Below are 16,850 nucleotides of genomic sequence, written 5' to 3'. Positions count from 1 at the left end.
CTGCTGTAATTGGGAACAAATTTCCTGTAATACCCCGCTGTCCCTAGAAACGCCATGACCTGGGTTTTAGTGAGTGGGATGGGCCATTTGGCTATGGCCTCAATCTTGGCTGGTTCTGGTCGCTGTTTCCCACTTCCCACCCAATGCCCTAAATACAGAACCTCTGCTTTGCCCACGTTTCACTTGTTTGGGTTCAGGGTGATTCCGGCCTGGTGGATCCTGTCCAAAACTGTCTCTAGGTGATTTAGATGCTCTTCCCATGTCGCACTGTAGATGGTAATGTCGTCCAGGTAGGCACAAGCATAGTCCTGGAGACCCTCCAGAAGCCGGTCAGCCAGCCTTTGGAAGGTCGCCGGGGCATTCTTCATCCCGAATGGCATAACTCGAAACTGGAATAAGCCGAACGGGGTGACAAATGCCGACTTGGGAATAGCGTCAGGACTAAGGGGAATCTGCCAGTAGCCTTTGTACAGATCGATGGTGGTCAAATACTTTGCCCCCGCCAGCCGGTCTAACAACTCATCCACACGCAGCATGGGATATGCATCCGTCAAAGTTTTCTCATTGAGCTTACGATAGTCTACACAAAACCGTGTATTCCCATCCTTCTTGGGCACTAACACTACGGGGGATGCCCAGGGACTATCTGACTCTTCAATGACCCCTAAACGCAACATCTCTTGTATCTCTTGTCGCATCCCCTCTCGTACAGACTCAGGGACGCGGAAGGGGTTTTGTCGCAGGGGGGTCTGATCCTGGGTCTCAACCTTGTGTTGTGCCTGGCGAGTGTACCCCGGTCTCTCTGAAAACATCCTCTGTCGCTGCCTCAACAACGCCTCCGCCTGCTGTCTCTCCCGGGGGCCTAGGTCTTCACCCAAGTGTACCTGGTCCCATGTTTTAGACTGAGTCCTTTCCCCTAAGACATCCGGCAAGACAAGTCCGGCTAAATCCTCTGCTTCAGGTGCACAGATGGCCACTACCTCTTCAGGGCGCTCCTGTTAGGGCTTCAGCATATTCACGTGGAACATGCGGATAACCCTGGGGTCGTCACAATCGGTGACATTATAGGTTGTGTCGGCTATTTTCCCCACTACCTGGTAGGGCCCCTGCCATGCAGCTTGAAACTTATTCTGCTTAGTGTGCTCTAACAACAGGACCTTATGTCCTATTTCCAAAGTGCGCTCTCTGGCCCTCCGATCGTACTATATGCGCTGGCGCCGCTGGGTCGCCTGCATGTTCTCACGTACAGCCTGAGTCAGCTCCTGTAGGCGGTCCCGGAATTCCAGCACATAGGGTACCCTTTCTATGAGGCCCTCCCCTTCCCAGTTTTCCAGCACTAAGTCTAGGGGTCCCCTTACCCGTCTCCCGTATACCAGCTCGAACGGGGAGAACCCCGTGGATTCTTGGGGCACCTCCCGATAGGCAAACAGGAGGTGTGGCAAGAATTTCTCCCAGTCCCTGTAGGTCCTGGTAAAAGTCCCAATGAGCTGTTTTAATGTCCCGTTAAAGCGTTCACACAACCCATTGGTTTGCGGGTGGTACGGGGCGCTTCTAATGGACTTTACGCCGCACAGCTTCCACAGTTGGTTGGTCACCTCTGCTGTAAACTGGGTACCCTGGTCCGAGATAATCTCCTGGGGAAATCCAACCTGTGAGAAAACCTGGAGCAAGGCAGCCGCCACCATCTCTGCCAGTATGTTAGGTAACGCAACCGCCTCTGGATAACGTATGGCATAATCTACCACTGTCAATATATACTTTTTCCCGGCCGGACTGGGTTTGGCTAACGGCCCTATCAGATCGACCGCTACTCGGCTAAATGGTTCCTCCACAATGGGGAGGGGGCGTTATTTGGCCTTGCATCGATCCCCCCTCTTGCCATTGCGCTGACAACTGTCACAGGTCTGGCAGTACTGACGAACATCATAGGTTACCCCCGGCCAAAAGAAGTTTTGTGTCAGACGACGCCTGGTGCGACTGACGCCAAAGTGCCCGGCCAAGGGTATATCATGAGAGATTCGCAGTAGCTCCTGCCTATACTTCTTGGGAACTACCAGCTGTTGTTTTATAGTGGGGCTCGTCCCTGTGTGGTGCTGCTCTGTGATCCGGTAGAGGAGTCCCTGCTTCCATACAAACTGTTCCCCTTCCAGTACTCCTCTCCCCTCCTGTGCCTTCCCACGATATCCCTCTAATGAAGGATCCTCAAGTAACTCCCTCTTAAATTTTTCTGAGGTGGCCCAAGAAATGTGTCTGGCTATGGGAATACGTGCAGGGCTGGGATGTCTTACCTGGGCCTCCTCTCAGTGTGATTCCGCCTCCGCAGCTCGAGCTTGTCTCCGGGTGGTCACAGGATAGGTCTCAGCCAGAGGGACCACCGAGAATGCAGACAACATGGGCCCCAAGTAATTTCCCAGCAAGACGTCTGCAGGCAAATCCTCCATCAAGCCGACCTCAACAAGGCCATCCCCGACTCCCCAGTTCAGGTGAATTTTGGCAGTGGGTAGTCGATGTATAGCTCCCCCTGCTACACGGACTGCCACTGTCCGGTCCGTCTTCTCTTGGTCCCGGACGAGATGAGGCTTCACAAGGGTCAAAGTTGCTCCGGAATCTCTTAGTCCCTGCATACGTTTCCCATTAACCCACACAACCTGTCGATGCTTTTGTCGATTATCTGCCCGGGCTGCCTGCATGGGGTCTACTTCATGCAGCACTTCCTCCATCTCTTCCACCCCTTGGTTAGTCGTAGCCCCCAATGCTGGGTCAGCTTCGCCTTGGTAGCAGTGTACAGCAGCCCTGCTGAAGGTAGCTATTCCCGCCTTTGGCCACTGGGTATGCTGAGTCCGGTTGGGGCATTGTCTTTGCAGGTGGCCCAGCTGACGGCAGGTGTGGCATCGCGCCCCAGGGGGACTGTGGTAGGCCGGGTTTCTAGCTGGTTCCCCTACAATCTTCGGTGGTTTGGGGCCCTCCAGGTCCATGGGCGGGCCCCTAGTGACCACCTTTGATCCGGAGAACTGCGGCCTGGCATCATGATGTTCATCGGCCAGACGAGCGGCTTCCTCAAGAGTCGTTGGCTGCCTGTGCCGAAGCCATTCCTGTGTCTCGGGGTTTAGTCCATTAAAGAATTGTTCTAACAGGAAGAGCTGGAGGACGTCCTCCTTAGTGGTTGCTTGGCTCCCTTGTACCCACTGTAGCAGTGACCGCCGTAATTTACAGGCCCATTCAGCGTGGGTATCTGTTACACGTTTTATAAGTCCGTGGAACTTTTGGCGATAGGCCTCTGGTGTCAGCGCATACCGGGCCAAGATCACTTCTTTGATCCGCTCATAGTCCATACAGTCCTCATCAGGTACCGTGCTGTCAGCTTGCTGGCCAGAATCTGAACCCGTTCCTCCTGCTTCACTTGATGAAGGGCACACTGCCGCTTAAAGTCCTGCAGAAAGCCATCAATGTCTTCCTATGCCTCCCCCAACTGTCAGAAGGCATTAAACTGGATCTTTTTGTGGCTTACTGTTGAAGGTACCTGGTCGAAGGCCAGAGCTCCCCCTTCTCGCTGGCTCTCCTCTCTCCGCTCTGCCATCTCCATCTTGGCCAGCTCCACTTTGGTCCACTCTGCCATCTCCATCTTGGCTAGCTCTATCCTGGTCTGCTCGGCCATCTTTTCCTTCAGATTAGTACGCACATCAGCCATCACCTCTCGTATAATCTCTACTGCAGGGTTTAGGCCATAGAACGCCAGTCTGTTCTTTACCTCCCGCTGGAATTCGGTCTCCTCCACGTTCACATTGGGGGGCGCTGCACTGTCGTGTTCCATGATGGCTGCTATCAAATCCGCTTTTGCTTTGTTGCTGGCGATCAACCCTCGGGCTTCCACCAGATTTTTTAATGTAGTACTCTTTAACTTCTGGTAGTTATTTTCCATTCATTCCTTTCCTCCTGTAGAAGGGGTATCAAATCCCGCTGTCTGCCACCAGTGTAACGGGGTCTACCAAGCTGGGGTACCTCTTTCAGTACCACCCCGTGTTTTCGGAGGTCCGCTCTGCGTTGGCTGGAGTCTGAATGAAGGACGCTGGCTGGAATCCCTGGGTTACATGGGCGCATATAAAAGATCACTGCTTCTCCATGTATTTCCAGTCTGACACTTTACTCACAGGACACAGAATATATCACACAGATACAGAGGGCCGGCCAATAGAAAAGCGGCAGGCCAGACATAAATTACAATAGCCGCAGGAGGCCGGAGCCTGCCGATGTTTACTGTGGAAATCACAAAGGTGGGGGGAGGGCGGACAAAAGGGGAATGCTGATGCATTAGGGACATGCATCTCACATAGAACCTATTATCCATACATATAACTGCACAACATATTCTGGGTGCTGAGTAGTTCTGTAACACCATGTTTCACTGTCGGGATTGTATTGGGCAGGTGATGAGTAGTGCCTGGTTTTCTCCACACATACCGCTTAGAATTATCACTAAAATGGTCTAGCTTCATCTCATCAGACCAGAGAATCTTATTTCTCTTTGTCTGGAAGTCCTTCATGTGTTTTTTAGCAAACTCTATACAGGCTTTCATATGTCTTGCAATGAGGAGAGGCTTCCGTCGGGCCACTCTGCCATAAAGGCCCGACTGGTGGAGGGCTGCAGTGATAGTTGACTTTGTGGAACTTTCTCCCATTTCCCTAATGCATCTGTGGAGCTCAGCCACAGTGATCTTGGGGTTCTTTTTTACCTCTCTCACCAAGGCTCTTCTCCCACAATTGCTCAGTTTGGCGGGATGGCCAGGTCTAGGAAGACTTCTGGTGGTCCCGAACTTCTATATAAGGATTATGAAGGCCAATGTGCTCTTAGGAACCTTGAGTACAGCAGAAATTCTTTTGTAACCTTGGCCAGATCTGTGACATACCATGATTCTGTCTCTGAGCTCCTTGGCCAGTTCCTTTGACCTCATGATTCTCATTTGGTCTGGCATGCACTGTCAGCTGTGAGGTCTTATATAGACAGGTGTGTGCCTTTACAAATCAAGTCCTATCAGTTTAATAAATAAAGGAGTAAAACCATCTCAAGGAGGATCACAAGGAAATGGACAGCATGTGACTTAAATATGAGTGCCTGAGCAAAGGGTCTGAATATTTAAGACTATGTGATATTTCAGTTTTTCCATTTTTAATACATTTGCAAAAATTTCTACATTTCTGTTTTTTTTCAGTCAAGATGGGATGCAGAGTGTACATTAATGAGAAAAAAAATGAACTCTTTTGAATTTACCAAATGGCTGCAATGGAGCAAAGAGTGAATAATTCAAAGGGGTCTGAATACTTTCTGTACCCACTGTATAAATGATATCACATGCGAAGTGTGGTGTCAGACATACTCCCCAATACCTTATTGCTGAAGTCAAAGGGGAAAAAGGCCAGAAACATAGCATGTACTGGCTATACGTAGGGTGTTCATTGCTATGGGTTAAGGGGGATTCATGTAATCTTATTAATGAACTTTGGAAAATATCCACAGTGAAAATTGACTTGTGGTGTGGATTTTAACTCTTTTGCATATCAACTTATGATTTTTAACCTTCACAATGAATGGGATGAAATCTGTGTAACGTCCGCGTCAAAGTCTCCAACTAATCTACATGTAACAGGAATCAGTAAAAACACCAGGACACAATCTCATACTGGTGGCTGCCCACTGGTGCGGACCACTGGCAGTAAAGCTTCTCTTACCAAAAATAGAGACATGCTGCTATATTCTATCCCACTCACCCCTGATGTATCAGATCGCCAGTGAAATGTAGGCTGCAAATGTGCCGCACCACTGCCAGGATGTGTACTTGTGCTTCTTCAGTCTACAAACTCCCAAAACTGACACTGCCACAATGTCTGTCCGACGGAATTTTGTTTGTAGGTGCAGAAGTGTTCCTGTATAGAAACTACAAAATCTATCTATCTGTCTAATCTATCTCTCTATCTATCCATCTCTATGTACCTCTCTTTCCCTCTATCACTGCTGCCTTCACATATGGTGTATGGATTTGTGTGGGTTGATTTTAGTAAACAGGCGTGAGTGTCTCCCGGTTGCGGTACGTGTGGCGGTGTGTATACATCGGTGGTGTATGTTGTTTTTATCGTGCATTTCTCCAGCTGTAATTAATAAAACTCATTCTGTCCCAGCCGGGGGCTGAGCTGTGACACAGTTACTTCCAAACTGCTCAATTAGCGTCCAAAGGAATGTAGGTCACAGAGAAACCCTGGTCTATGCTGCTCCTACAAAATCAACCACTTCAGTGCCTGGAGCTTTATGCATTATATATCGTATGTGTGAGTGGACTCTGCTATGGCTGCCATGTTTGACATACCTTAGGCTGCCTATAGTTTGGCCTGTATATGTATAAGTGCCATTTGCACATTGTACTGTCTACGTCTGTAGCTTTATATGACCAGTGATTTCTAAGAGCTAAAACTTACTGTAGGGATTTATCTAAAATGATTGCGGTCCCTCTTCTGCAGTCAGACACAATCATTTATTTCCTCCTTATCTATACATTAAATATCCCTATTTATTCTTCTTGCTGGTCTTCTAGATTCTCACTGTGTCTGGACCCCCGGAAGGAGGCACTCGCGTCACTGTTCGGGGAGTGAACCTAGGCCTAGACTTTTCTGAGATTGCCAACAACGTATTGGTGGCGGGAGTACAATGCACTCCTGTGGAGGACGAATACATCATTGCTGAACAGTAAGACTACTTTTTGACTAATTTTATTTTTAACAAATAATCTTCCTGGCTCAAGAATTAAGGCTTGTGAACTTACACTTGGCATCAAATAAATCTTCCGAACACGCATGTAAATCATGCTTTAGACTAGTTTGAGTGCATATGAACCCCTGTAAATGACTGGTCAATCTCCTGTCACTTTCTCCATTCAGCCTGATCGGTGGATAGCATGGTAGAAGCTAAACAGCATATGTGTTTTTTTGGAAAAGATTTAGCATAATTTGTATTTTATTCATTCAATTCCCAGTTTTTTGTATGTATAGGAGTCCAGTGGGTGGTCCTAATCAGATATTGAGTGAGTCTAGTGGGAGGTCCCACTCAGTAATTGACAGCTATCTCTCAATGCACAATCATACAGGGAAGACTGACAATCACTGAAGAGGACCACCCACTGGACTCATGCAATATCTGAATATGACCGCCCACTTGACTCTATACATACAAACACAAGGGATTTCAATAAATACAATGCAAGTTTTACTGAAAATTTTCCTACCAAAAATGTGCATTAATCTGATCACTTCCTTCTAGTCTCTAATGTTGTGAATTCTCTTAGTTCTGAGTCGGGGCTTACTCTGGTGGTTACTGTGGATAGTGGAACTGGCCAGATTGACAGAGGTCTGCCACCTGACGATGATGATTGGAAATCTGGGGTTACTGATTGGGAGTATTTAAGTGAGCAGGCTTCCCTCAGTTGTTGCTGGTGATTAGTTCTTCCTGTGCAACTTGAGGTCTGCTGTCTCCTGCCTGATCCTGCATTTTTCAGCTACGTTGTTCATTTGCTAATCCTTTTCTGATCTGGTTTTGCCTCTTTCTGCTTTGCTGTGCAGGTTTAGCATGCTCCCTGTTGGGGCTGTTCTGGACCCCGCTCCATATGTTACAGCTTGTGTCAGTTTGTTCCGTCCCCTGTTATATTAGTCTTTTGCTTTGCTGCCAGTTTACACCAGAATGCTGATATAGTGGGGGAGAGGTCGTGAGACCTCAGTGTTTTTTGTACATCAGACGTGTTGGATTTTTTAGGATTTTTGCGTGATTGCAGACAGTGTCTTTCCTTTCCTATCCTATCTAGACAGTTTGGGCCCCATCATTTGCTCAGTTTATTTTCTGCCTGTGTTTGTCCCTCATCTGGTCTCACCTACAATATATGTTTGGGGGCTATCTATTTCTTTGGGGTTCTACTCCGGGGCAGTTTAGATTTCACCTTTCTTGCTTTAGGCCTAGTTAGTTCTCCGGTTGTGTCGAGGCGTCTAGGGCATCGTAGGTACGCTCCACGGCTACTGGTAGTTGTGTTGTTAGGATTAGGGGTCTGCAGCTACTGTAAGTGACCAACCTTTCTGGTTTCCTGGTGGCCTAGCCTATTCCTGCCATCCTCCTCGGTGACCTGTTCATAACACTCTTAACATCCTGCCTGCAGATCAGATACCATTTTCAACAAAACAGGTTCCCTTTAAGGGCCCTGTATGTTCCTTCTACCTTCAGTCCCCTCAATAATGCTGTAATGAAAAAAAGATTAAACATGTATTTACTTAGGAATCCACCATTTAATACTACAGTGCTGTGCAAATTAATTGGGAAAAAGCATTTTTTTTAAGTTAAATCATAAATTGGTTACCAGTCAGTGAGTCAAACCAGTTTTAACTGCTTTGAACAGGTGTGAGTGCCTGTTTAAAGCAGTTAAAACTGGTTTGAATCACTGACTGGTAACCAACTTACGATTTTACTTAAAAAAATGCTTTGTTCCACAGCACTGTATGTCCCAATCAGCATTTTCCCTTCTCTAGCAACCAGCCCTTCTAGTGAATTTTAACTACAATACCGGATCTTGATGAAGGGTAGTTCATCACATTTTTGTGTACATTCTGAATTTGTCCTTTTGGCTGACTTATCTGATAGAGACCTTCGCCTATACAGCATGTGCCTAGTATGCACCTGTAAAAAAAAATGAAGTAGTAGACCTCACTTTTCTATTCTATGCAGTCCAGGGAAAACTTACACATTAAATGTATATATTTTTTAATATGGCAGCTTAAGTATGATGGATGCTATCGTATGGCATCTGTCACAGGCATCCATTAAATTAATATGTCATAGCTTTTCATGATGTACCCATTAAATGGATGCCATGGTAATCTATGGGTGGCAAATAGAATAAAGGGATGCCAAATATTGGCTATAATGTCATCTGTTTAAGGATACATTATAAAGACTATTAAAATATTTCTGTTAAAGGAGTTGTCGCAGCTTATCTTTTGGAGAGCAACAGCTCTCTTGCCTCACAGATTCCTGCTTGCTGGGAAGTTCGGACTAACCGCATCATTTCCCTACTTGCCCGAACTCTCCATTATTGCAAACTGCTGTTGCAACATTGGAGGAGCGAGGTTGCACTGAAGCTGGCTGAATCGGGCACTATCAGTGAGATATTTGAAAGATTGTTTGGCTAGGCTTCAGATGTGGTCAGTAACATAGGCAACAAACAGTTAACAAAAATTTTTATAAAAATCCCAACATTCTTGAGAAAAGAAAGGATTTTTATTATTATTATTATTAACTAGATGGTTGCCCGATTCTAACGCATCGGGTATTCTAGAATATGTATGTAGTTTATTTATGAAGTTTTAATAATAATGCAATAATGCACCCCCCAATCCTGATATGCATGGTCCTCTCACCCCCCACTCCTGATATGTATGGTACTCCTCCCTCCCATCCTGGTATGCATGGCCCCCTCACCCCCCAATCCTGATATGCATGGTCCTCTCACCTCCCACTCCTGATATGCATGGTACCCCTCCCCCCATCCTGGTATGCATGGTCGCCTCACCCCCCCTTTCCTGGTATGCATGGTCCCCTCACCCCCCAATCCTGGTAAGCATGGTCCCCTCACCCTCCAATCCTGGAATGCATGGTCCTCTCACCCTCCAATCCTGGTATGCATGGTTCTCTCACCCCTCTTTCCTGGTAAGCATGGTCCCCTCACCCCTCTTTCCTGGTATGCATGGTCCCCCTCACCACCCTTTCCTGGTATGCATGGTCCCGTCACCCCCCTTTCCTGGTATGCGTGGTCCCCTCATGCCCCAATCCTGATATGCATGGTCCCCTCACCCACCAATCCTGATATGCATGGTCCTCTCACCCCCCCAATCCTGATATGCATGGTACCCCTCACCCTCCAATCCTGGTAAGCATGGTCCCCTCACCCTCCAATCCTGGAATGCATGGTCCTCTCACCCCCCAATCCTGGTATGCATGGTCCTCTCACCCCTCTTTCCTGGAAAGCATGGTCCCCTCACCCCCCTTTCCTGGTATGCATGGTCCCCTCACCCCCTTTCCTGGTATGCATGGTTCCGTCACCCCCCATTCCTGGTATACAGTAAACAAAATTTTTTATAAAAATCCCTCCATTCTTGAGAAAAGAGAGGATTTTTGTTATTATTATTATTACCTAGATGGTGGCCCGATTCTAACGCATCGGGTATTCTAGAATATGTATTTAGTTTATTTATGAAGTTTTAATAATAATGCAATAATGCACCCCCCAATCTTGATATGCATGGTCCTCTCACCCCACAATCCTGATATGCATGGTACCCCTCCCCCTCTATCCTGGTATGCATAGTCCCCTCACCCCCCTATCTTGGTATGCATGGTCCCCTCACCCCCCCCCCAATCCTGGTAAGCGTGGTCCCCTCACCCTCCCATCCTGGATTGCATGGTCCTCTCACCCTCCAATCCTGGTATGCATGGTTCTCTCACCCCTCTTTCCTGGTAAGCATGGTCCCCTCACCCCCCTTTCCTGGTAAGCATGGTCCCCCTCACCACCCTTTCCTGGTATGCATGGTCTCGTCACCCCCCTTTCCTGGTATGCATGGTCCCCTCACACCCCAATCCTGATATGCATGGTCCCCTCACCCCCCAATCCTGGTATGCATGGTCCCCTCACCCCCCAATCCTGGTAAGTATGGTCCCTTCACCCTCCAATCCTGGAATGCATGGTCCTCTCACACCCCAATCCTGGTATGCATGGTCCTCTCACCCCTCTTTCCTGGAAAGCATGGTCCCCTCACCCCCCTTTCCTGGTATGCATGGTCCCCCTCACTCCCTTTCCTGGTATGCATGGTCCTGTCACCTCCCTTTCCTGGTATGCATGGTCACCTTCCCTCCCTTTCCTGGTAAGCATGGTTCTCTCACCCCTCTTTCCTGGTAAGCATGGTCCCCTCACCACCCTTTCCTGCTATGCATGGTCCCGTCACCCCCCTTTCCTGGTATGCATGGTCCTCCTCACCCCCCTTTCCTGGTATGCATGGTTCCGTCACCCCCCTTTCCTGGTATGCATGGTCCCCCTCACCCCCCTTTCCTGGTATGCATGGTCCCGTCACCCCCCTTTCCTGGTATGCATGGTCCCCCTCACCCCCCCCCAATACTGGTAAGCATGGTCCCCTCACCCTCCAATCCTGGAATGCATGGTCCTCTCACCCTCCAATCCTGGTATGCATGGTCCTCTCACCACCCTTTCCTGGTATGCATGGTCCCCCTCACCACCCTTTCCTGGTATGCATGGTCCCCTCACACCCCAATCCTGATATGCATGGTCCCCTCACCCCCCAATCCTGGTAAGCATGGTCCCTTCACCCTCCAATCCTGGAATGCATGGTCCTCTCACACACCAATCCTGGTATGCATGGTCCTCTCACCCCTCTTTCCTGGAAAGCATGGTCCCCCTCACCCCCCTTTCCTGGTATGCATGGTCCCCCTCACCCCCTTTCCTGGTATGAATGGTTCTGTCACCCCCCTTTCCTGGTATGCATGGTCACCTTCCCTCCCTTTCCTGGTAAGCATGGTTCTCTCACCCCTCTTTCCTGGTAAGCATGGTCCCCTCACCACCCTTTCCTGGTATGCATGGTCCCGTCACCCCCCTTTCCTGGTATGCATGGTCCTCTCACCCCCCCAATCCTGATATGCATGGTACCCCTCACCCCCCAATCCTGGTAAGCATGGTCCCTTCACCCTCCAATCCTGGAATGCATGGTCCTCTCACACCCCAATCCTGGTATGCATGGTCCTCTCACCCCTCTTTCCTGGAAAGCATGGTCCCCTCACCCCCCTTTCCTGGTATGCATGGTCCCCCTCACCCCCTTTCCTGGTATGCATGGTCCTGTTACCCCCCTTTCCTGGTATGCATGGTCACCTTCCCTCCCTTTCCTGAGAAGCATGGTCCCCTCACCCCCCTTTCCTGGTATGCATGGTCCCGTCACCCCCCTTTCCTGGTATGCATGGTCCTCCTCACCCCCCTTTCCTGGTATGCATGGTTCCGTCACCCCCCTTTCCTGGTATGCATGGTCCTCCTCACCCCCCTTTCCTGGTATGCATGGTTCCGTCACCCCCCTTTCCTGGTATGCATGGTCCCCCTCACCCCCCTTTCCTGGTATGCATGGTCCCCCTCACCCCCCTTTCCTGGTATGCATGGTCCCCCTCACCCCCCTTTCCTGGTATGCATGGTCCCGTCACCCCCCTTTCCTGGTATGCATGGTCCCCCTCACCCCCCTTTCCTGGTATGCATGGTCCCCTCACACCCCAATCCTGATATGCATGGTCCCCTCACCCCCCAATCCTGGTAAGCATGGTCCCTTCACCCTCCAATCCTGGAATGCATGGTCCTCTCACACACCAATCCTGGTATGCATGGTCCTCTCACCCCTCTTTCCTGGAAAGCATGGTCCCCTCACCCCCCTTTCCTGGTATGCATGGTCCCCCTCACCCCCTTTCCTGGTATGCATGGTTCTGTCACCCCCCTTTCCTGGTATGCATGGTCACCTTCCCTCCCTTTCCTGGTAAGCATGGTTCTCTCACCCCTCTTTCCTGGTAAGCATGGTCCCCTCACCACCCTTTCCTGGTATGCATGGTCCCGTCACCCCCCTTTCCTGGTATGCATGGTCCTCTCACCCCCCCCAATCCTGATATGCATGGTACCCCTCACCCCCAATCCTGGTAAGCATGGTCCCTTCACCCTCCAATCCTGGAATGCATGGTCCTCTCACACCCCAATCCTGGTATGCATGGTCCTCTCACCCCTCTTTCCTGGAAAGCATGGTCCCCTCAACCCCCTTTCCTGGTATGCATGGTCCCCCTCACCCCCTTTCCTGGTATGCATGGTCCTGTCACCCCCCTTTCCTGGTATGCATGGTCACCTTCCCTCCCTTTCCTGGGAAGCATGGTCCCCTCACCCCCCTTTCCTGGTATGCATGGTCCCCCTCACCCCCCTTTCCTGGTATGCATGTTTCCGTCACCCCCCTTTCCTGGTATGCATGGTCCCCCTCACCCCCCTTTCCTGGTATGCATGGTCCCCTCACCTCCCTTTCCTGGTATGCATGGTCACCCTCACCCCCCTATCCTGGTATGCATGGTCACCCTCACCCCCCTATCCTGGTATGCATGGTCACCCTCACCCCCCTATCCTGATATGCATGATCACCCTCACCCCCCTATCCTGGTATGCATGGTCACCCTCACCACCCTATCCTGGTATGCATGGTCACCCTCACCCCCCTTTCCTGGTATGCGTGGTCCCCCTCACCCTCCTTTCCTGGTATGCATGGTCCCCCTCCCCCCCATTGCTGGTATGAATGGTCCCCCTCACCCCCTTTTCCTGGTATGCATGGTGCCGTCACCCCCCTTTCCTGGTTTGCATGGTCTCTGTTAAAATAAAAAAATAGTTATATACTCACCTTCTGACGACCCGCGATCTCCACTCCTCGCGCCCGGCCTCGCGGTCCCAGTAATGCTTTGCGCGAAACACCGCTGATGACGTCACGCTCTCACGAGAGTGACGTCAACGCCGGTCTAAGGTGCAAGGCATTACTGGGACCGTGAGGCCGGGCGCGTGGAAAGGAGATCGGACGCCGTCGGAAGGTGAGTATAACCTTTTTTCATATTAATTCTATTTTTTACAGATGTGCTGTGCCCGATTGAGCGCTGCGCCCGACTGTGCCTGCTGCTGATTGGTCGCGGCCTTGCGGCCACGACCAATCAGCGGCAGGCGCAGCTTACTGTTACAAACAGCTGCGCCTGTCGCTGATTGATCGCGGCTGCGGGATTTCGGTTACAGGCAGACAGACAGACACGATAAGACGATTATATATATAGATAATAATAATAATATTTGTTTTTATATAGCGCTAACATATTCTGCAGCGCTTTACAGTTTTGCACACTTTATTAATTACAAGTAAGTTGCAAGGTTACCTGTTTTTACAACCACTTTGTAAATTTAAAAGGATGAATAGACCAGATTCTTCAGTTAGCCATCCATCCCAATCCTTGTGTAACATACTGTATGTCAAGTGCTCATGGTAGTTTAGAACCTTAGGTGAATGGCCTGCTTCTAAAGCAGGAGAGGTTAAGGCCTTATTCAGATGGCTGTTACTCTGCTACATTTCAACATCTTTATTATGATCCCAAAACCGGGCTTGATTTCAGGTCTACTGATCCTAAATGTCAGTATCATAAATCTCTACAATACCAGTAGGTTCAGGTCAACATACAGTAGAGATGGGATTTTCAGCCATAACATTATTTCTAAAATGCACCATCATTATGGCCATCTGAATAAGGCCTAATAATGAGTCACTACAGACTGCAAGCACTCCTAAGTAAATAATGATATTGAGAGTATTTCTTAAACCTGCAAATACTAATACAATTGTGAGAATGTGACCTTTTACTAGTTTTAGCATGTTAAACTGTCCACATCATGGAACTGTGGCTGCAGAGCTGAATAATTGTATGTCTTTATCTCCATTCTTAGATATTAGCTAGTGAAGTTTATATGCTAATTCTCATTAAAACTAAGGGGACATTAGCAGAGATTCCTCTCAGGGGGCGATTACTATTCCCCTGTATGACAGTGACCAATCATAAGCAGGATGCATCATACAGGGGAGAAAAAAGGACATGCCCCCAGAGTACATGTTTTCTCTACTGTATGTGAGACGTAACAAAACAGAGTTCTGCTCTCCTCACCAATTTCACTGCCAGCATCTACTGTGATTACAAGTTCAGGAGCGTTGTAGAGCACAGCTCTGAGACATAACTATCAGCTCTGCCCTACTTCACCTCCACTCAAACTGACAGTGCTGTGAGATGACAACTGCCGATGTAGAGATGTTTGTCGTGGCGCACAGCTCTGCTTCTTAATGGGCCTCCAGTCTATTATAGGCTGCGCCGTCAAGTGTGTGATAGGGAAACATTTTCCAAAATTGGCTACTTTATAATTAAACTTGACATTCACAATGTAGTTCCATGTCCTCCACATACACAGATGACATCTCACAAACACATGACGCATATGAAGATGATAACTTCTTGGTTCACGTACAGACGTTGTAGTACAGACGTTGTAGCACAGCCGCTGTCCTTTACGTTGGCTGTCTTTACACCTCTATAAGGGGTTCATCCATCACGACTGAAATTATTTTATGAAAAAGTCACCCGCCGCTCCTATCACAGCTGAAGGGTTGGTACATGGGTGCACATTGTACTGTTATAGCTGACCAAAACTCAGTATGCCATATATTTGTACATTATTTCATTCTTCCTAGGTGACAGATTCACTCCTCTAATGCCACCTAATCCAAAGTGCCGTTTCCTATACAAGGAACGACATGATTGCTGTACTGTAGATAATGCCATATGCCTGGAGCAGAGGTGTAGAATACTAATGGCGCAGAATGAAATGTGCTGGAAGTCGACTAGCAGAACTGTTTACGGCTGGAGATTTGGATTTCCATGCATCTGATTGATTTCGAGGAAATAGTCCACAAATGACTTTGGATTGTCTCATATTAACTATTGAGACTTTATAGCTTGATACATTGTGGAAAGATGAAAGCATTTCTTATGTGCACCTGTCTCTACAGTGAGAAATCTGCCTACCGCAGAGCTCTCAGACTTAGAAAAGAACAGCCGGACTGGGGCTTACAAGTGCAGATGTCAGGATGATGGAGTGCACCCCTTTTGTGTTAGGACACAATTGGGGATCACACAGCACTTTTTCTCATCTGTCATGGCTGACAGAGTCTGACTCCGTCCATCTGGGTTTCGAAGCACCTCTAAATCTACGCTTAGAGACTGTTTCCCGTGGAGACTTAAGCTCTTAGTCCGCTGCGCTTTCTGTTGGGGCTTTCCAGATGCACTGCAGTGGAAAAGGACAGAAGGGTTAAGGTTTTGTGAGCTGCTGTTACTTTTATTGGTGTGAATCCAGGGGTGTCCATCTGGCAATCTGCAAGTTTAATGCAGATCTCTGGAGGGTTCTAATAGGAAAAAGAGACAGTCAGCTGGAGGGAAGCAGAGAAGGGTGATGGGGAACAATGGGGGGCACGTTATGTGCTAGGATAGGGGCGATAGCGTAAATGTGCAAAGCTGGAAAGAAAGGTCATAGAACGGATAGAAAGAACTCAAAGACGAGGTAGAAAAGAGTGAAGAGGATGAAGATAATGGTAGGCAAGCGAAAGCATGATCCAGGAGGCTAAGATGAGGGCTTTCTAAGTAAATGGGCTAAATATAAGCATGCCTGCATGTCCTTGACTATATTGAGGTTTTTATCTATTCTTTTTTATAGAATTGTATGTGAAATGGGCCCGGCGCCTCCGACATCCAGCTCCGGACCAGTGCTTCTGTGTATCGGGGAATGTAAGCCGGAGTTCATGGCCCGATCTTTGCAGCAGTACAGCTTTGTGGTGAGTAGCAAACGGCATCCATAACATAGCGATCTGTCTACTCTGTGCCCTTCTGAAATTGGTTCTCGTCAAACCGAGCAGACACGATCATAAAGGAGTTTTACAAAGGTTGCGTCAGCTGTTCCAGACATAGTACCAAGATGGACTCACAAAGCTGAGATAGGGGATTGGTTTGCTCCATCGGAAACAATGGTTAGCTTGAAGATGTCAATGTTCGGCAGTAATATGGGAGTAATGAGGATGAACATAATTGAACCAGAAACATTTATTTTCATACCATTAAAAGTATCCATAGTCCATAAAATTTTGCAATATTAATCATGCCACAAAAAGTCATAAAAGTCACA

The 16,850-nt window shown here is 48.5% G+C and overlaps 1 protein-coding gene across 3 annotated transcripts in view; it reads left to right on the top strand.

Annotated features, from left to right (window-relative positions):
* Positions 1–16,850, top strand: part of PLXNA2 (plexin A2) — a 389,564-nt gene that overhangs the window by 295,307 nt on the left and 77,407 nt on the right. For all 3 annotated transcript variants that reach the window (XM_073587292.1, XM_073587293.1, XM_073587295.1), the window contains exons 13-14: positions 6,582–6,733; positions 16,386–16,503. In XM_073587292.1, the coding sequence (XP_073443393.1) occupies positions 6,582–6,733; positions 16,386–16,503 (270 nt within the window). The remainder of the gene's footprint in view (positions 1–6,581; positions 6,734–16,385; positions 16,504–16,850) is intronic.

Source organism: Dendrobates tinctorius, unplaced genomic scaffold (assembly GCF_039654945.1).
Source record: "Dendrobates tinctorius isolate UK_male_01 unplaced genomic scaffold, ASM3965494v1 ptg000098l, whole genome shotgun sequence".
Classification (NCBI taxonomy): domain Eukaryota; kingdom Metazoa; phylum Chordata; class Amphibia; order Anura; family Dendrobatidae; genus Dendrobates; species Dendrobates tinctorius.
Note: the sequence above shows the minus strand (reverse complement) of the source record. Positions and strands in the feature narration are given on the sequence as shown.